This window comes from Staurois parvus, unplaced genomic scaffold, assembly GCF_062004578.1.
Source record: "Staurois parvus isolate SC_StPar_1 unplaced genomic scaffold, SC_StPar_1.0 ptg000634l, whole genome shotgun sequence".
Lineage (NCBI taxonomy): Eukaryota > Metazoa > Chordata > Amphibia > Anura > Ranidae > Staurois > Staurois parvus.
Window position 1 is genome coordinate 9,389,252 of NW_028318430.1, and position 17,989 is coordinate 9,407,240.

The following is a 17,989-nucleotide window of genomic DNA, read 5'->3' on the forward strand; positions in this document are numbered from 1 at the left end:
AAACAACTTAAAACTTTTGCAGATAAATTTCCATGCATAAATATACTTTGTAGTTGTATATATCCACTGATGTATGAAGATTAAATGCTTCTTAGTACACCTCGTGCAATATATTACTTCAAGCCAATGTGTGTGCACCTCCACTGGTTGTGCTCTCACCTGGTATATATGACCAAACCGCTAAGTGAGGTTATAAATAGCATGTGTCCCTTTAGTGGACTATGGTAGGATGGTTATGATGTCCAGTGGGTCTTGGTCTCCTTCACTTTCCTAGTTATCCTCCTCCATCAGATCAATGCCAAAAGAGATGACCAAAACATAGTGCCTTATCTTTACAAAACATTTATTTATAAAATATACAGTATTCCACTCACATGTAAGAAGCCCCTCCCCTACACGTTACGCCACAGGGTCATGTGGCTTCATCAGGGGAAATGATTGGACGGCAAGGTGCTCATTCTATCTATCTATCTATCTATCTATATATATATATAATCCATCTAAGCACCATTTTATTGTAGCCTGAATATACGTTGTCATTTCTCCTTAGCCCGCTACCTATTTTATGGACACCGATATAAATCCTATACAAACCTTTATAAGCAGTGCTTTACAGTCAGAATGGGAGAGTATTATCATACACATCTTAGAAAGAGGTCTACTTACAACCCAGTGGCTACAGACAACAGATATATAGATATGTTTAAGAAATTAGTTATAGATGATTTAGACCGTTTACCCATCAAAAAATATAAACTTAAGAGGGGTAAAGAATTATTATGGAAAAAAAAGGATATAATTTTCCGCCCCATGGATAAAGGGGGAGGGATAGTAATATTATCAAAAGAACACTATGAACAGGAAATGAGTAAAATGTTGAGTAATAGTAACAAATATGCCATTTTGCAAGAAAACTCTACCAAACTATAAAAAAAAGAATTGGATAAAATAGTGAAATATGGAAGTAGGAAGGACATATTAAACAAAAAAGAAAAATATCTGATTCCATCCTTATGCAAACTACCAGTTATATACATGGCTCCAAAAATTCGTAAAGATATTAAACAACCCCCTGGAAGACCCATTATTAATAGGATAGATTCTCTATCAGCAAGAATATGGATTGTGGATTGCTTCTTACAACCACTAGTAACACAGACTCCAGAGTATCTTAGGGATACCAAACATATTATATAATTAATTCAGAATATAGTGATTACACAACAAACTATTCTCAGTACAGCTGATGTATCACCATTACATACTAATATATAACATGAAGGGGCAATTAAGGCAGCTAAGTGGTCATTAAAAAAATATTCCACATTAACATATAAACATCAAAAGTTCATTATCAAATGTTTAACATTTTGTCTTAAACACAATTATGTTTGTTACAAGGGAGAATACTAATTGCAAATAGCGGGAGTAGCTATGGGAACTAAGTTTGCTCCCAACAAAGTTGTACATGACTAAATGGGAAGAGGAAACGGTTTTTGAAAATGAAAAGAAGGAAATAATTCTGTACAGGAGATTCATAGACAATCTCATCATAGTGTGGCAAGGAGAACAAAAATCGCTACATGAATTCCTTTGTCCATTCGAATAATAATGATAAAAATATCAAATTAAGTTGGGAAATTAGCCCTTATAATATACATTTTCTGGACCTAGAAATTATTAGAGATGAGAATGCAATTTATACTAAAACATATTTTAAAAATACTTCTAGAAATGCCTACATTCCTATAACAGTTGCCATTTCAAACCTGTACTGTCTGCAGTCTCTTGGTCATCCCCTACTGTTTGTAGTCTTTGGTCATCTATACTGTGTCCACAGTCTCTGGTCATCTCCTGTACTGTGTCCGCAGTCTCTGGTCATCCCCTAAACTCTGTCTGCAGTCTCTGGTCATCCCCTGATCTGTGTCCGCAGTCTCTGGTCATCTCCTGTACTGTGTCCGCAGTCTCTGGTCATCTCCTGTACTGTGTCCGCAGTCTCTAGTCATCCCCTGTACTGTGTCCGCAGTCTCTGGTCATCTCCTGTACTGTGTCCGCAGTCTCTGGTCATCTCCTGTACTGTGTCTGCAGTCTCTGGTCATCTCCTGTACTGTGTCCACAGTCTCTGGTCATCTCCTGTACTGTACGGTATTAGCAAATGCCATGCTGAGGTAAAAGTATTATACAATAGTTATACACACAGTTTAAATAATAGGGTTCACTTAATATAGGTACAACGTACTGTAAAGCACGACTTATAAAGGTTTGCAATCTTTGTTTAAATCGGTTCTTTTTGTATAGGATTTATATCGGCATCCATAAAATAGGTAGTGGGCTAAGGAGAAATGGCCACTCCTATTCAGGCTGCAATAAAACTGCACCTGGATGGATCATATATATATATATATATATATATATATATATATATATATATATATACACACACACACACACACACACACACACACACACACATATATACACGTACATATACACTCACACGGGATGAGCGCCGTGCCATCTAATCATTTCCCCTGATGAAGCCATGTGACTCGACTCTGTGCATAACGCATAGGGGAATAGGGGAGGAGTTTTGAGGTCACGACGCTCGGAAGAAAGTAGAGAGAGGTTTCAGCTGGCTGCGGATGAGCGAATGATAGACACACACTGATAGCGGCACCCTTTGGGAGCCACTTTGTACAAAGCGTCAACACTCTTCTGACATGTGAGTGGAATACTGTATATTTTATAAATAAATGTTTTTTAAGGATAAAGCACTATGTTTTGGTCATCTCTTTAGGCATTGATCTGACGGAGGAAGAGAACTAGGACAGTGAAGGTGACCCAGACCCACTGGACATCATAACCATCCTACCATAGTCCACTGAAGGGACACATTATTATTATTATACAGGATTTATATAGCACCAACAGTTTGCTGAGCGCTTTACAATATAACGGGAGACAATACAGTAACAATACAGTTCAATACAAGATGGATAGGAGGGCCCTGCTCCTTGGAGCTTACAATCTATGCTATATACGACCTCACTTAGTGGTTTGGTCATATACACCAGGTGAGAGCACAACCAGTGGAGGTGCACACACATTGGCTTGAAGTAATATATTGCATGAGGCGTACTAAGAAGCATTTAATCTTCATATATCAGTGGATATATAGAACTACGGAGCAGGGGTGCACTGACAACTCATGGAGCTCCCGGGCAATAGGGGATCATGGGGCCCCTGTGTCCTTGCCCAAACTCAAAACAGCCTATGAAAAAGGTACCAGGGGCATCTCATGGGGCCCCCTACTGACCTGGGCCCTCAGGCAGTGCCCGAGTTTCCAAATGGTCAGTCCGCCCCTGCTACAGAGTAAATTTATACATGGACACTTATTTTCAGATGTTTTAAGTAGTTTTTTACTGTTCGTTAAATGTGGCACTAAATTGTAATCTAAAAATGAAATTGAGGTGCCAATAATTTTGTCCAGTCCATTTTTGGGGTATTGCATGGAATGTGTCAGATTTGGCTTTTGTTTCTCCACTTTTTTGTGTCATACCAGTACAAAGAAAAGAAATAAACATGAGAATGCCTAAAATTTTGTAACTGCAACAGTTTTCTGGGCAAAGTGGTGCATTATCTCACAGAAATGCAGGGGTTCCAATATTTTTGGCCATGACTGTATAAGTTTAATAGAATCATTAACCACGTCTAACCAAAAAGTGGGATTTCTAGACAGGTTTGTGACATACATTTTAATTTTGACTTTTAAATACTGTTTTCTTGTTTTATATAAGAGATTTTATTATGCATTTGTGAGATTTCTCACATTTTACCCACTCAAAGATAAAAATAAAAAAACTAAGTTTCATATGGTTGCATAATTATATGTTCTAATCTGCTACCATTAAATCCCAATTTGGAGTTATGGGTTTTCAATATGCAATTCTGGGAATGTAAATACCCAGGGGTTTAGAAACATTTTAAATTATAGAATGAAGGCTACATGTATTTGGCAATTTTGCTTCTGTTTACAAACTTACCATATGGAGGGAAGTACGGAATTTTGAAGAACATAAGTTCGATCCAAGAATAGGAAAATGCCTCGGATCATGATCTAAAGAAACATTTATTAATTTCACAATAGAATGACATGCAACTAAAGTACAATATAGATGTAAATCATCAACAAATATAATTCCTACCAACATAAACAATGTCCACCCAAAGTTAAAAATGATAGTGAAGCTTAATTTTCTTTCATAAAAATAACATACTATACTTACCTGCTCTGTGCAATGGTTTACGCAAAGCGGTCCCTTACCTGCTCTTCTGGAGCCCCCCACCATTGCTCCTTAGTGTTAACCTGCCTAATCCAACCTAGAAATATTGGAACAAGACACACAGGCCACTCTTGGATGGATTCAATGGCCAAAAGGTAAACTTAGACTGTGTGAGCTACATCTAAACAGTTTAAAGAAATCTCTTTGGGATGTGTTGGAGCAAAAAGAAGGCAAAGAAGGCAGGACGATGTCCTGATTGGAGCGAGAGAAACCACTTTGGGCAGAAAGGATGTTTAAGGCCTCAAAACCACTTTGTCCCTATGAAGAACAAGGAAGGGTTGTTTACAGGGTAAAGCCACCAGTTTGGAGATCTGCCTTGCCAATATAATAGCCATGAGAAAAACCACCGTACTAATGAGGTCAGCCAAGGAAATATCTTGAATGGGCTCAAATGGAGGCCTCTGTAGAGCCAAAAGAACAAGATTAAGATCCATAGCGAGAATAGTAAATGAATAGGGGGTGTATGTACGCCATCCCCCTGAACTAAGGCCTTTACCAGCAAATAAGCTGACAAAGGTCTCTGAAAGAGTATAGCCAAAGCCAAAACGTGACCCTTCAGGTCAGCCAAGGCAAAGTGCTGATGCAGCCCAAACTGGAGAAAGGACATAACAAGTCACCCGGAATGTTGTCTAGAATGAAGCACTTGTGTCTAACGCCATGTGAAACGAGCCATTCATGATCAATGATAGGCCTTCTGAGAGGTTGATTTAGGTTGTATGGGAATAATGGAGTCAGAGAGACCCCAAATTCTCAGGACTAGGGATTCAATAGCCAAGTCATCAAAGCCAGCCACCATGGTTGGTAGAGCGGCTCTTACAGCAGGTCAGTTTGGTGTGGAAGTGCTCACAAACGGTCTCCCAGAAATCAGAGAATTTCCAAATACCAAGTCTTTCTATGCCATTTTGGTATAACCAAGATCACCAGATTACCCTCCATCTTAATCTTTTGAAGCAGCTGAGGAAGAATCTGTAGTGGAGGGAAGTGTACAGTAGGTCAGCCAGAACTGATCCCATGGGGGTCACCAGTACTTTCAATACAAAGGTGTTTGGATCCCTGATCCTGGTCACAAACTTGTCAATTTTGTTGTTGAAGCGGAATGCCAAAAGATCCACACATCCCTCAGCAGTGACAGATGTCCGGGAACAATTCAGGTTAAAAAGGCCCCATGTCCAGGTGATGACTGAGGAGATTTGCCTGCCAACTGTCAACTTAAGGAAAATGGATTACAGAAAAGGTTGCAACATACTTTTTGGCCCCGGCCAGAATAAGGTCTGCTTCTGAAAGGGCTGGGAGTTTTCTAGTGTAACCCTGACAGTTAATGTAAGCCATGGTTGTGATGTTGCCTGGCTGAATCCTCATCGGTCATCCCTAAAGCTGTTCAACTCACTACATCAGGGATAAGTGAAAGGACCTTAGCTTGAGAATGTTGGTGAGAAATCTGGACTCCTTCGACAACCACATTACCCTTGGACTGTTTCTATCTCTAGGACTATTCCCCTGCCTACCAGGTTGGCATCTGTCATGAAGACTGTTCAGGTTAACGAAAGAAAGGACTTTCCCAATTTCAGCACAGGGCTGATCAGTAAACAGGTCAGTGTCATCCTGGTCTTGAAAGACAGATGCAGGGGCCAGTCCAGAGACTGGGGTGAGTTTGTACCACTCAATAAGCATATTAAGCTGCAGACGCCTAGGTATTACAAGCAGTGGGTAGGATCCAAGGATGACTTTGGATTATCCACTTGAAGTTATTAAGTGTGTGTAATATGGAAAATTGCATTGAGGCCTGGGTGGACAGCTCCTTCAAGAGGAGCTTGTCCAGATATCCGGTGAATTCCCTGAGAGCACAACAGGGCAAGGATGGGGCAAACACCCCAAGCAGCAAGTGAAGACTCAGGGAGGCTGTGGACAGATTAAGGGAAGAACCACAAACTGAAGTGCTGCTATTGCAGTGGAAAAATGAGAACATGTACAATACATACACATCTTTGATGTCTATTGATGTTAGAAATTCTCCTTATTGGAGCCATGCTACTGCAAAACCAGGCCTATTCCAATTCTTCCCAATTTCAGAAGCAAATGATTTTGCTTTGGGCACCCTAGCTTTCTTCTTGGTGCTCTTTCCATCCATGACTTTCTTAAAGGTGTCTAAGAACCCACCAGACTGCTAGGGTCAGACAAACGGCCAGAGAAACCAAATTGATTGCATGGTAGAGCTTGAAAGTGCAAGTGAGGCTTTAAGGGGGGAGGGGGAGCCTCTAAACTCTTGTCCACTACGTATTTAAGGACTGGGACATTCCCAACTGAAAACATCAGGGATTTGTGGAGGAAATAGCTGGATCTACCAGTGGAACTTTTCATTTTTGTTGTGAGCTGTATGATTAACAAACATAATGTTATTTTTTTTTTTTTTTTCAACTCTATGCATTTTTAAGCCAATGTTTCATATCCTTTTTTCCAAATTCTTTTTTTTTACACAAATATTTTATGACAAATCAGTGAAGTATTTTATTACAGCAGAGTTTAGCTTTAACAAACTGTCAACAGTAACAGGTTTATTTAGCTTATGCTTTACACACTTTGTACACTTAACAGAAAAAGGAACATTTGTTTTAATTGCTACAATATATTTCACTAATTTGTTTTACAGAGTTTTTGATGAATCTCAATCTGTATATAATTTTAAATATGCAAATATTTATAATATATATAAGGAAAAATACGTATCCTTAAACTTACCATTTGTCTACAATGATCTTCCCAGCACAGGTTAACCTTTTTTAAAAATAAAAAGCTATCAAGAGATTCTGTGCAACATTAAATGGATTAAGGAAATTTACTTTTATATACATTGCAAATATACTGTAGACGAGATATTTAAAAGTGGTTTTATTTTAGAGGAGTAAAAATTCTAATAAGTGAAATCAGGACATCATAGCTGTAATGACTGTTGCAATTTAAAACTGGAATCATAGAAAAACACTGTTTAAGTGTATTTATGAAAAACAATCAAAATGTGACCCTATTGTAATCCATGTAACAGCAACAATCACAATGAAGTAGGAGGGTGAGCAACATGACCCAATTGAACCTCTAATACATTATGTACTGCTGTCAATCTAACACTGTGAACATGCTTACGAAAGGGTAAAGGGTTTAGAGGCTGATCAATTTTGGGCCTTTTGCACACAGTACTGATGTTTGAGCATCCACATTTTGGATGTCATTTCAGGCATTTGTTTTGAGCGTATTTGACCACAGAATATATTCTTAGGGATAATTAATTTATAGTTAGGCCTCATGCACACTGACTTTTTGCAGCCATTTTTACGGGCAACAGGCATTTATTTTTAACTGCTTCCCAACGGCCCGCCATGTTATCCTGTGTCCATGGACACACAAACTTTTAAAAGCTTTTAGTAGCAGTAGCGTTTACCAGCAGGAATAAAACCCAGGACCAGTGCATCCAGGAGCAGCAGCATTTTGGCAGAAAAACCGCTTGACGCGTCTAAACGTGTCTACACGCTAGGCGTGTTTAGCGCTTGAGCGTTAATTCATTTCAATGGCCAGAATAAATTATCATTCTTGACAAATAAATTAACGCCCAAGCAATTGACGCTAGTGAGCACGCCTAAATGCTTGTAAAAGCATTAGATACTTTTATAAGCGTCAGGCATTTTTTCTGCGAAAACACTGCTGCCAGAACAACAGCTTCTAGGAGAGGTTTTTTAACGTCCTGTGTGCATGAGGCCTTATGCTCATATATTCGTATTTGCGCACATTCACGCACATGCGGCGTAAAATATGGACCAAAAATTTAGATTTTCCTAATCTTTTTTTTCTACTGAGGAATACGCGGCACTTATTTATGAGCCTGTGTGCACAGGCACATTTTAAATAATGGGCTACATTTTCCCTCAGTAAAAACAAAAAAACAAAAAGCCAAACCACTGTACTGAGCTTTTTCAAGCTGCAGTGTTCAAGAGGCCTTGTTGTGGCTTCTTCATTGTTCCCGGCTAAGCAGTACTGTGTAACTGAACTGAAGATCAACAACCTGTTTATGTTGTCTGGCAGTTGTATATACATCACCAGACCAATCAGAATAAATGTATAAACCAGGCAAAACAGTTTCTGTAAATTAACTTTAGTTGTGTACTGTCAGTGAGTAGCCTAGCTTGCAAAAGTAGAAGACATTTCTATTTAAAAATTCACAACTACATGAAATAGCCACGTTAGTTTTGGAGCTTCATGTATTCTTATTTACTTAAGTTGGCCATAAATGGATCAAAATTCGGCCGGTTCAGTAGGGACCTTCTGAATTTCGATCCATCTACAGCCGGTCATGTTTGAGAGCAGTCAATCTACTGATGGATGGGCTTGCTAAAGAAAAAATTGGCTGCAGCGTGGGTCAGTGTATTCTGACATCAGAGGAGCCCAGCTGACTTTCGGAACACAATGACACTGTGGAGACTGGGGAGGATTACCACATCCACCTTGAATGTGTGAATGGAGGAATCGGTCCCGTTTTTTTTCTTCAGACCACTGGCTGAATGAAAAAACTGAGCCATGTATGACCAACTTTAGACTGCCTTGACTAACTAGAAAAAGAAAACCTACTTACTTACAGAACAAGATGTAAAACCCCTAAATAGAAAAAAGAAGATATAGGATGTAACATTTTGCAAATATAGACTAGAAAGTATGTTGATCCTCATTCAAAACATTTCGTAGCAGGATAAAAAAAACAAAAACAAAAAAAACAAAAAAAGGTTATTAATGACAACCTGCAAACAATGAATCACGATCCATTTCCTCTGGCAGTAAGGTTAAGTTCAGGAATTAGTGTTTATTAACAGCTGCCTCCGTCTGTTTTTACCCATTTACACATATTCACAAATACACAGATCTGGTCATCTGATGCCCAACTAAATAGTCAAGCTGACCAATGAATGAGTATATTATTAGGACAGTTTTCTCAACATATTTTTCTTTAGATTTGTTTGCATTACATAAAGGATATTCCCTGAACTGATGGATCTGAGCCTTCATATGCTCCTCACATACTTGGCGCAGCTGTTTGTACAGTGTGTGAGACACTTTGGAGGAACACAAGTTTTCCACAGCCTAGAAATAAAAACACAGTGAACCAGTTTTACTTGCTAACATACTTTTTACATTTACGGTTATTACAGGAGCTCTTTAATATGTACAAATGCAAATATAAAGAATGAGAAAAACACAGTGTAATCCCAATGTATGGAACATTTGAAACAATTAATTGAAACCTGGGATCATTGGCCACTCATATTGGTAAACGCAAATAGTCCTTTTATTTCCAAAAAAAACAGGCGAACAGAAAACAGCTTATCTTATCCTTGACAAACAAAAATAGTCCAACAACTTCAGATACAAAAATAAAGGGTCGGCTCACCACCAGTCACACTTGCCTCTTAACGGGGTTTTGAAAGTTCCCATCTGCCTCAGGGGTCCCAAAGCGGAGGTCTCCACAGTTCAGCAACTCTGCATAAACCACAACCTAACCCACACCGTTCACTGAGCTGTGTTCTCTTCTACTCCACCTGCTGGCTGTTTCCTCTTCCTTTTCTGGACTCTTGATGCAAACGGGTTAGCTCTTTCAAGACCAAAATCCCTCTAATCAGGGTTTGGAAATCTCTCTGAACCTCCAAATTCTGGGTCCCAACTAAGGACATGGCAATCCTGAGAGCACTGTAAATCAGTCCCCACCATGTGGACTACCTCGGAACCCCTTACCCTGCATGGGTGAGAACCCAAATACTTAAACTGCATACCACAACCCAAATGGCAAAAATATATGACACATCCCCAGCGTTCTGTACAATCTGTATACTTACCTCATTTCAGGCCGCTTCAATCCAGTCACATGATCTCCCGTGTCAGCAAGCAGCAGCTGCAAGGAAGAGGAGGGAGCACTCACAATGGATGGGCCATAGTAAGCTTCTGGGTGATGTCATCGCTCCTGGACATTGCCAGCCATTGTAGATCACTCTCTCCTGTCCCCTGCAGCTGCCACTGGCTGACTTAGGAGAGATCATGTGACCGGACCAGAGCAGTCTGAAAATAGGTAAGTATACATACCTTTCTTACACACAGGTTTTAAGAATAGGTGTTAGGAGAGGGAAGGAAGCATTTTTAAAGCAATTCTAAAAGGTTCTTTTTTTTTTTTCTTGGAAAATAACAAACGTTATACTTACCTACTGTGTGCAGTGGTTTTGCACAGGGCAGCCTGGATCCTCTCCTGGCCCCTCCCTGTTGGGTGTCCCCATAGCAAGCAGCTTGCTATGGGGGCACCTGCTGCTCCATGTGTCCATTCACACACAGAGCTGTGGCTTAGCCCCGCCCCTTCTCTCTCTTCATTGGCTGACTGGCTGTGATTGACAGCAGTGGGAGCCAATGGCTCTGGCTTGCTGTCTCAGCCAATGAGGAGGCAGAGACCTGGGACAGCTGAGGCTGCAGTTCACATCACTGGATTACGATGAGGCTCAGGTAAGTATTGAGGGTGCTGGAGACACTGCTGTACACAGAAGGTTTTTTTTCCTTAATGCATAGAATGTATGAAGGTAAGAAACCTTGAGCATTTACAACCACTTTAAGATTAGTTAGGTATAGCCAGGAATTCTGTTACCACATAATGCCAATTTTTGCAGGAGTCTACAGCTTTAATAAGCACTTCTCCTCCAACTCATACAGTGTTTGTATTGTTGGTAGGATAAAACCTACTATTCCTGCTTCTCAGACCTTTACTGCTCAGCAATCTAGACTGCTAGGTCGCAGGTGGCTACTGCCACCTATTTTTCTTGGTATTAAGGAATAATAGCATACATGCTGTATGCATATAAACATTAGCACAAACATTCACATGCACCCAGCATTAAAAAAAGCCTACAGACTACTTCCCAAGAGAAAAACAAATGCTAAAGAGGTTATAAACTATGAGAAAACCTTTTCTTCATGTAGCACTTGCTTAGGACCCATAAGAATGTGGGTCAGGTAGAAATCTCATTCATAATTAGGTAGCTAGTTCTTATCTACATGCTGCAGATCAGGGTGTTACAAAAGAATAGCACATGTAGCATTTTTGTTTGTTATGTGTATTAGGCAAAAAACATATACATCCAGTTTCATGCATTTTCAGTTTATCTAGACTAGTGGTTTTTAACCTTTTTGAGACCAGGGCCTGGTAAGTTCTTTTTTTTAAAGCTTCCATGCCCCAATAAACAGCTTTTGTTTATTTAAAAAGTAAAAAAACCTTTGCTGTAACTTATTATAAAGTATTATCTGGAATTTGGCTTCAGTTTGTTGCTGTATTTAAATCTGATACTATTTCTAACACTCCCCTGCCCCAAGACTGACAATGCTACTGTCCAAATCTCCCCCTTTGCTTATTCCACCAGAGTGGTATCTGTATAATACAGGTAGGGTGCTTCTGGTCAGATCACTAGGGGAAAACAGAGGGGGAAAAAGCCTAAAAAAGAAAACTAATGCAGCCACCACATCTATTGATTAGGTAAGCTGCAATATGAAAAAAATTTGGCTTTGGGTTTAATATTGTTTTAAGTCCTGAATAAGACAAATAAAAAAAAAATCCAAAGGACTTTGGTACCGTTAACAGGTTTTCAGCGTCAGGAACTGGGAGACTAATCGAAATCGAAGGAAAGATGAATACAGCAATGTACAGAGACCTCTTTGATGAAAACCTGTTCCAGAGCCCTCTGGACCTTAGACTGGGGCGACGGTTCATCTTTCAATAGGACAACAACTCTAAACACACAGCCCACATAACAAAGAAGTGGCTACGGGCCAACTCTGTGAATGTCCTGGAGTGGCCCAGACTTGAACCCGATTGAACATCTCTGGAGAGATCTGAAAATGACTGTGCACCTACGCTCCCCATTCTACCTGATGGAGCTTGAGAGGTACTGCAAAGAAGAATGGGAGAAATTGCCCAAAAATAGGTGTGCCAAGCTTGTAGCATCATATTCAGCTCGAAAGAGCAGGGCCCTCGAACCCCTCATGTATTGTTCTGTTACTGTATTGTCTCATGTACTGCCCCCACTATAATGTACAGCGCTGAGCAAACCTTTTGGCGCTATATAAATACTGTATAATAATATTCAAAATGACTTGACGCTGTAATTTGTGCTAAAAGGGCTTCAACAAAGTATTGAGCAAAGGCTGTGAATACTTACGTACGTGTTTTGTTTTTTTCATTTTTTATTTTTAATAAATTGCAAATTTTTCAAAACAAACTTCTTTCACGTTCTCATTATGGGGTATTGTTTGCAGAATGTTGAGGAAAAAAATTAATTTAATCCATTTTGGACTAAGGCTGTAACATAGCCAAATGTGGCAAAAGTTAAGCGCTGTGAATAGATTCTAGATGCACTGTATAACAGGCATCTTCCATTCTTGGGAATGAAGGTGCCCCTTCATTGGAATAAGGGCTTTGGAGAAGCTTGTTGAGCTTTATGGGCCAAGTTATGTATGGAAATGAAGGGCTGAAAAAAAGGTTTTGAAGTTGAAACTTGGGTAGAATGGTTAGGTGCTGTGCTTCGAGAAGGTACACGCTCCTGAGGAAGAGGGTTTTTGGAATCTTCCTCTGTGAAAGTAAAAACCTTCCCTCCTGTGAAATCTTTAATGAATTGGTCAAGTGCGTCCCCAAAAAAGACATCTGCCATGAAAAGGCACATGTGTGAGGAGTGTTTTCAGGCATGTTTGGCTGTCCAATCTTTAAGCCACAAGATTCTATGCATGTGAAGGCAGATTAGAGCCATTCTGAAAAATTGTCTCATGAGATCTAAGGCATCCAAACAATAAGGCACTAATAAAGCAATTCAAATCAAAATCTACAGTATATTTAAACCCCTGGGGGAAAGATTTTGAATTGCTTTATTAGTAATAGTTGAGGTATTTATCTATTTATATTTTTTTTTAGCATTTTAAGATATTTGTATTTGTGTATATTTTGTATTTTTATTTTATTTTTCTTTCCATTTATATGTTTATCTTTATTTTTATTTACTTTATTCTATAGCTATTTATATACGATTCCCCAACTGTTATGTTTTATTTTATATTATACAGTGGGGCAAAAAAGTATTTAGCCAGCCACCAATTGTGCACATTCTCCCACTTAAAAAGATGAGAGGCCTGTAATTGGCATCATAGGTAGAACTCAACTATGAGAGACAAAATGAGAAAATAAATCCAGGCAATCACATTGGCTGATTTGGAAAGAATTTATTTGCAAATTATGGTGGAAAATAAGTATTTGGTCACCTACAAACAAGCAAGATTTCTGGCTCTCACAGACCTGTACCTTCTTCTTTAAGAGGCTCCTCTGTCCTGCACTCATTACCTGTATCAATGGCACCTGTTTGAACTTGTTATCAGTATAAAAGACACCTGTCCACAACCTCAAACAGTCACACTCCAAACTCCACTATGGTGAAGAGCAAAGAGCTGTCGAAGGACACCAGAAACAAAATTGTAGACCTGCACCAGGCTGGGAAGACTGAATCTGCAATAGGCAAGCAGCTTGGTGTGAACAAATCAACTGTGGGAGCAATAATTAGAAAATAGAAGACATACAAGACCACTGATAATCTCCCTCGATCTGGGGCTCTACGCAAGATCTCACCCCGTGGGGTCAAAATAATCACAAGAACGGTGAGCAAAAATCTCAGGACCACATGGGGGGACCTAGTGAATGACCTGCAGAGAGCTGGGACCAACGTAACAAAGGCTACCATCAGTAACACACTACGCCGCCAGGGACTCAGATCCTGCAGTGCCAGATGTGTCCCCCTGCTTAAGCCAGTACATGTCCAGGCCCGTCTGAAGTTTGCTAGAGAGCATTTGGATGATCCAGAAGATGATTGGGAGAATGTCATATGGTCAGATGAAACCAAAATAGAACTGTTTGGTAGAAACACAACTCGTCGTGTTTGGAGGAAAGAGAATGCTGAGTTGCATCCAAAGAACACCATACCTACTGTGAAGCAAGGGAGTGGCAACATCATGCTTTGGGGCTGTTTCTCCGCAAAGGGACCAGGACGACTGATCCATGTACAGGACAGAATGAATGGGACCATGTATCGTGAGATTTTGAGTGCAAACCTCCTTCCATCAGCAAGGGCATTGAAGATGAAACGTGGCTGGGTCTTCCAACATGACAATGATCCCAAAGATACCACCCGGGCAACGAAGGAGTGGCTTCGTAAGAAGCATTTCAAGGTCCTGGAGTGGCCTAGCCAGTCTCCAGATCTCAACTCCATAGAAAACCTTTGGAGGGAGTTGAAAGTCCGTGTTGCCCAGCGACAGCCCCAAAGCATCACTGCTCTAGAGGAGATCTGCATGGAGGAATGAGCCAACATACCAGCAACAGTGTGTGCCAACCTTGTGAAGACTTACAGGAAACATTTGACCTCTGTCATTGCCAACAAAGGATATATAACAAAGTATTGAGATGAACTTTTGATATTGACCAAATACTTATTTTCCACCATAATTTGCAAATAAATTTCCATATCAGTCAATGTGATTGTCTGGATTTTTTTCCTCATTTTGTCTCTCATAGTTGAGGTCTACCTATGATGCCAATTACAGGCCTCTCTCATCTTTTTAAGTGGGAGAACTTGCACAATTGGTGGCTGACTAAATACTTTTTTGCCCCACTGTATATCAACACTGAAAAGTTGGCAGGGGTTTTATGGGTTTATTTATGTGAGTATCGGTCACACAGGTGTAGTGAAGGTATATTGGTTGTTAATACTGTTTACTGGCATATAGCAGATGCCCCAGAAAGTATTGAGGTATCCAATTGATGTAAGTGAGATGAGAGAATGTGTTTTCAGGTTGAGATTGGGGAGTTGGTTCTGTCTCCCTTGCACATGATGGCCACCGGTATGCTTCCGGTGGTGCGTGCGCATACGGCGGGCGGAAGTGCAACTGGTTTGTGCACCTGCGCCCAAAGATGCCGACTCACTTCCGGTGTCTTCATTTTACATTGTACTGAGCAGACTGAATTTAAGAAATTGGGGCTATAAAAGGGCTTAGGTGGATTGGCTCCCCCCCTACTGAAGAAGCCCTGAGAGGGGGCACAACGCATCTAAGCGAGAGGTGCCGAGCCTGGGAAGTCACACAGCCACCATCTTGCTAGCGGAGCGGTGAGCTGGATGAGGACTGATTTTATGTGAGTTTTGTCTTTTACATCTGTAAGTGTTATTTTAGTGGGGAAACAATAAAGTACAGAGAGCACTATGTGTTGGCCTTTTTGTATCATGAGACCATCCCTGCTGGATGTCTGAGCAAAAGGAGGGCGAGAGGAGTTAGGAGGAAGACTTGAATCCGAATTGGAAGAGACTGTTAATTTCCAGATGAGTGCTAATGACCTAATTTGGAGGTGAGCAGGTCTTTCACCTGGTGTGGTGGTGGTGCACCAAACAGTGAAAAGAAGAGGATACTCACAGTGTCACTTATTAACATCAATAGGAGTATTGCATGGATTTTGTGTTGATAGGATGTTTATGATCATGACTGTTAATCACTATTGGTAGTGGTATAAGCATTTTTTAGGAATGGGGGTAAATATAAGGAGTTGCGCTGCAATTTCTTATGAGGAATATCTATTGAGAGTGAGGTGAGATTCACTTTATCTGTGTTCAGAAAGCAACAAGGGGGTGGGTTTTATATTGTTTTCATATCATTTTATTTCTATATATCATTTTGGCCACGTGTAATAGACTGTGCTGATTGATTAGGTTGGTTAATTAAAACACACTGATGTGCTGCGGTTTATCTGCACCGCGGGTGCAGCACAGTGCATCTGCGACTTTCCGGGGTTAGCTACTCTTTGCCATAGGCTGTTATATCCTGCGTGTGTGGTGCACTTTCTGAAAGCGCATCAAAACTCCCGCATTCAGGAGTTTTGGTACACTTTCAGAAAGTGCACTAAACCCACAGACTACAATAGAAATCTATGGCTAAGCACAGCAAACCCACAGGAAAGCTGCAGGTGCACTGCATTGCACCCACAGTATAGGCAAATTGCAGCGCATCAGTGTGAAAGCAACCCTATACTATTATGCCCAATGTATTGCTTCACACGAACCTGAAGGTCACTTCGTCCTACTGCTGGCACCACTCTGCAGAACGCTAGCCAGGATAAGAGGTGGAGTGCAGTTGGTATCAGTCCACAAGGGACAGGAACCAGCACTACAAAAGAAGCATTGGCTTATGCGGGACATGCTCCCCACTATAGCTCAAGCTTTACAAGTAGTTCCTCTGCATTGCACTCTGTTTGGTTCTTTGAGATGGTGGGTCAGCAAGCCCAGACTGCAATCTACTAGTCACCTGGCTGTGATCTACAATTTGCTGACTCCTGCCCTAAGAGGTCTTGAGGGTCTGGGTTCCACCGTGACAGACCATGGCCCTGAACCTGTACAGCATTTAGGAGTTAAAGAATCCAAGGATAAAACAATAAAATAATAAACTAGTTAAGCAATTTCTCTGCAAGGGAGAAGTTGTTCATCACCTTAGGACACTAGCAAAAAAAACGAAGACTCACAGATTATGGTAGGGTTGTAGGGAAGGCACCCAACAGGCATGTCCTTGAATGCTTTGCCAGTGTCCAATCACCTAAAGGTATGAGCCTACAAGCTACAGTCAATGAATACTTTGCCTGTGTCCTGTACTCTATGATAAACTGTTTTAGAAACTTCGTATAGGAGCACAATGATTTTGTTAAGCTGCTCTTTAGCCTCACTGGTAGGTAGCCTTAGCAGCAGCACTGCCTACCAGGTGGGCAATCAAAGTGTAAAAAGTTAGTACCAGCTCTGCAGAAACTGCGACAGCCTGGCAGGAGGGAAAGCAGTAATTAAACAAGGCGACTAAACATAAATACTAGCCACCAGTTCTGCAAAGATTGTGTTAGCTGTTAAGCAAAGGTCTGGCAGGAGAGAGGCTGTGGTCCCACGGTTCAGAAACAATCATCAACACCATGCACACCACTTCCCGAGGGCGGAGCCTGAGTATGGCGGCGGAGGAGAGCTCAATGTAGGAGCTCTCGGACGGAGCTCCGTGTCCTGACCTCCCCAGGTCCCCTGTGATCCCCCCGAGATATGTAGAAAGCCTGGTGGCTTGCCTCTTACCCTGGCCTGGCGGCTCCCCGGGACGGAAAGCGGAGGTGTGCGGGGGGAGAGTGGAGAGTGGCTGGTGAATAGCGGTGAGAGAGCGGTTGGATGCTGGGAAGTCGGCGCGAGCACGTGACCGACCGCAAAGCACGCCTGGGAGTTCGGGAAGCCGGCCGGCCGGCGTTCTGCGGTGAGAGAGCAGAAAGGTCCTGTCGGCTGGGGATCGGTGCATTCTCCCTCTATTCCCCCGAGACCCCCAGGGCATAAAGCAAGATAAGAAGACATTCACTGAGCCCTGGTAAACGGAAGATCAAAGAGACTCTGGAGGGTCCCCCCCCCCCCTTCTCCTTGAATAAAGACCCTATGTGACCTGAAGGAGAGAGCAAACAGCGGGGCCACTGGAGGAAACATACGAGGAGGGTGAGTGACTTTAAGTTGAAATCTTCTATACCCTAACTGTGATGCATTACATGGCTC

General features: G+C 41.2%; 1 protein-coding gene across 3 annotated transcripts in view; it reads right to left on the bottom strand.

Moving 5' to 3' along the window:
- The window catches only part of CUL4A (cullin 4A), a 116,011-nt gene that overhangs the window by 75,842 nt on the left and 22,180 nt on the right, over positions 1-17,989 (bottom strand). For all 3 annotated transcript variants that reach the window (XM_089693554.1, XM_089693555.1, XM_089693556.1), the window contains exons 4-6: positions 9,360-9,464; positions 7,080-7,148; positions 4,044-4,117 (exon numbers count right to left, since the gene is read on the bottom strand). In XM_089693554.1, coding sequence (XP_089549680.1) covers positions 4,044-4,117; positions 7,080-7,148; positions 9,360-9,464 — 248 coding nt within the window. The remainder of the gene's footprint in view (positions 1-4,043; positions 4,118-7,079; positions 7,149-9,359; positions 9,465-17,989) is intronic.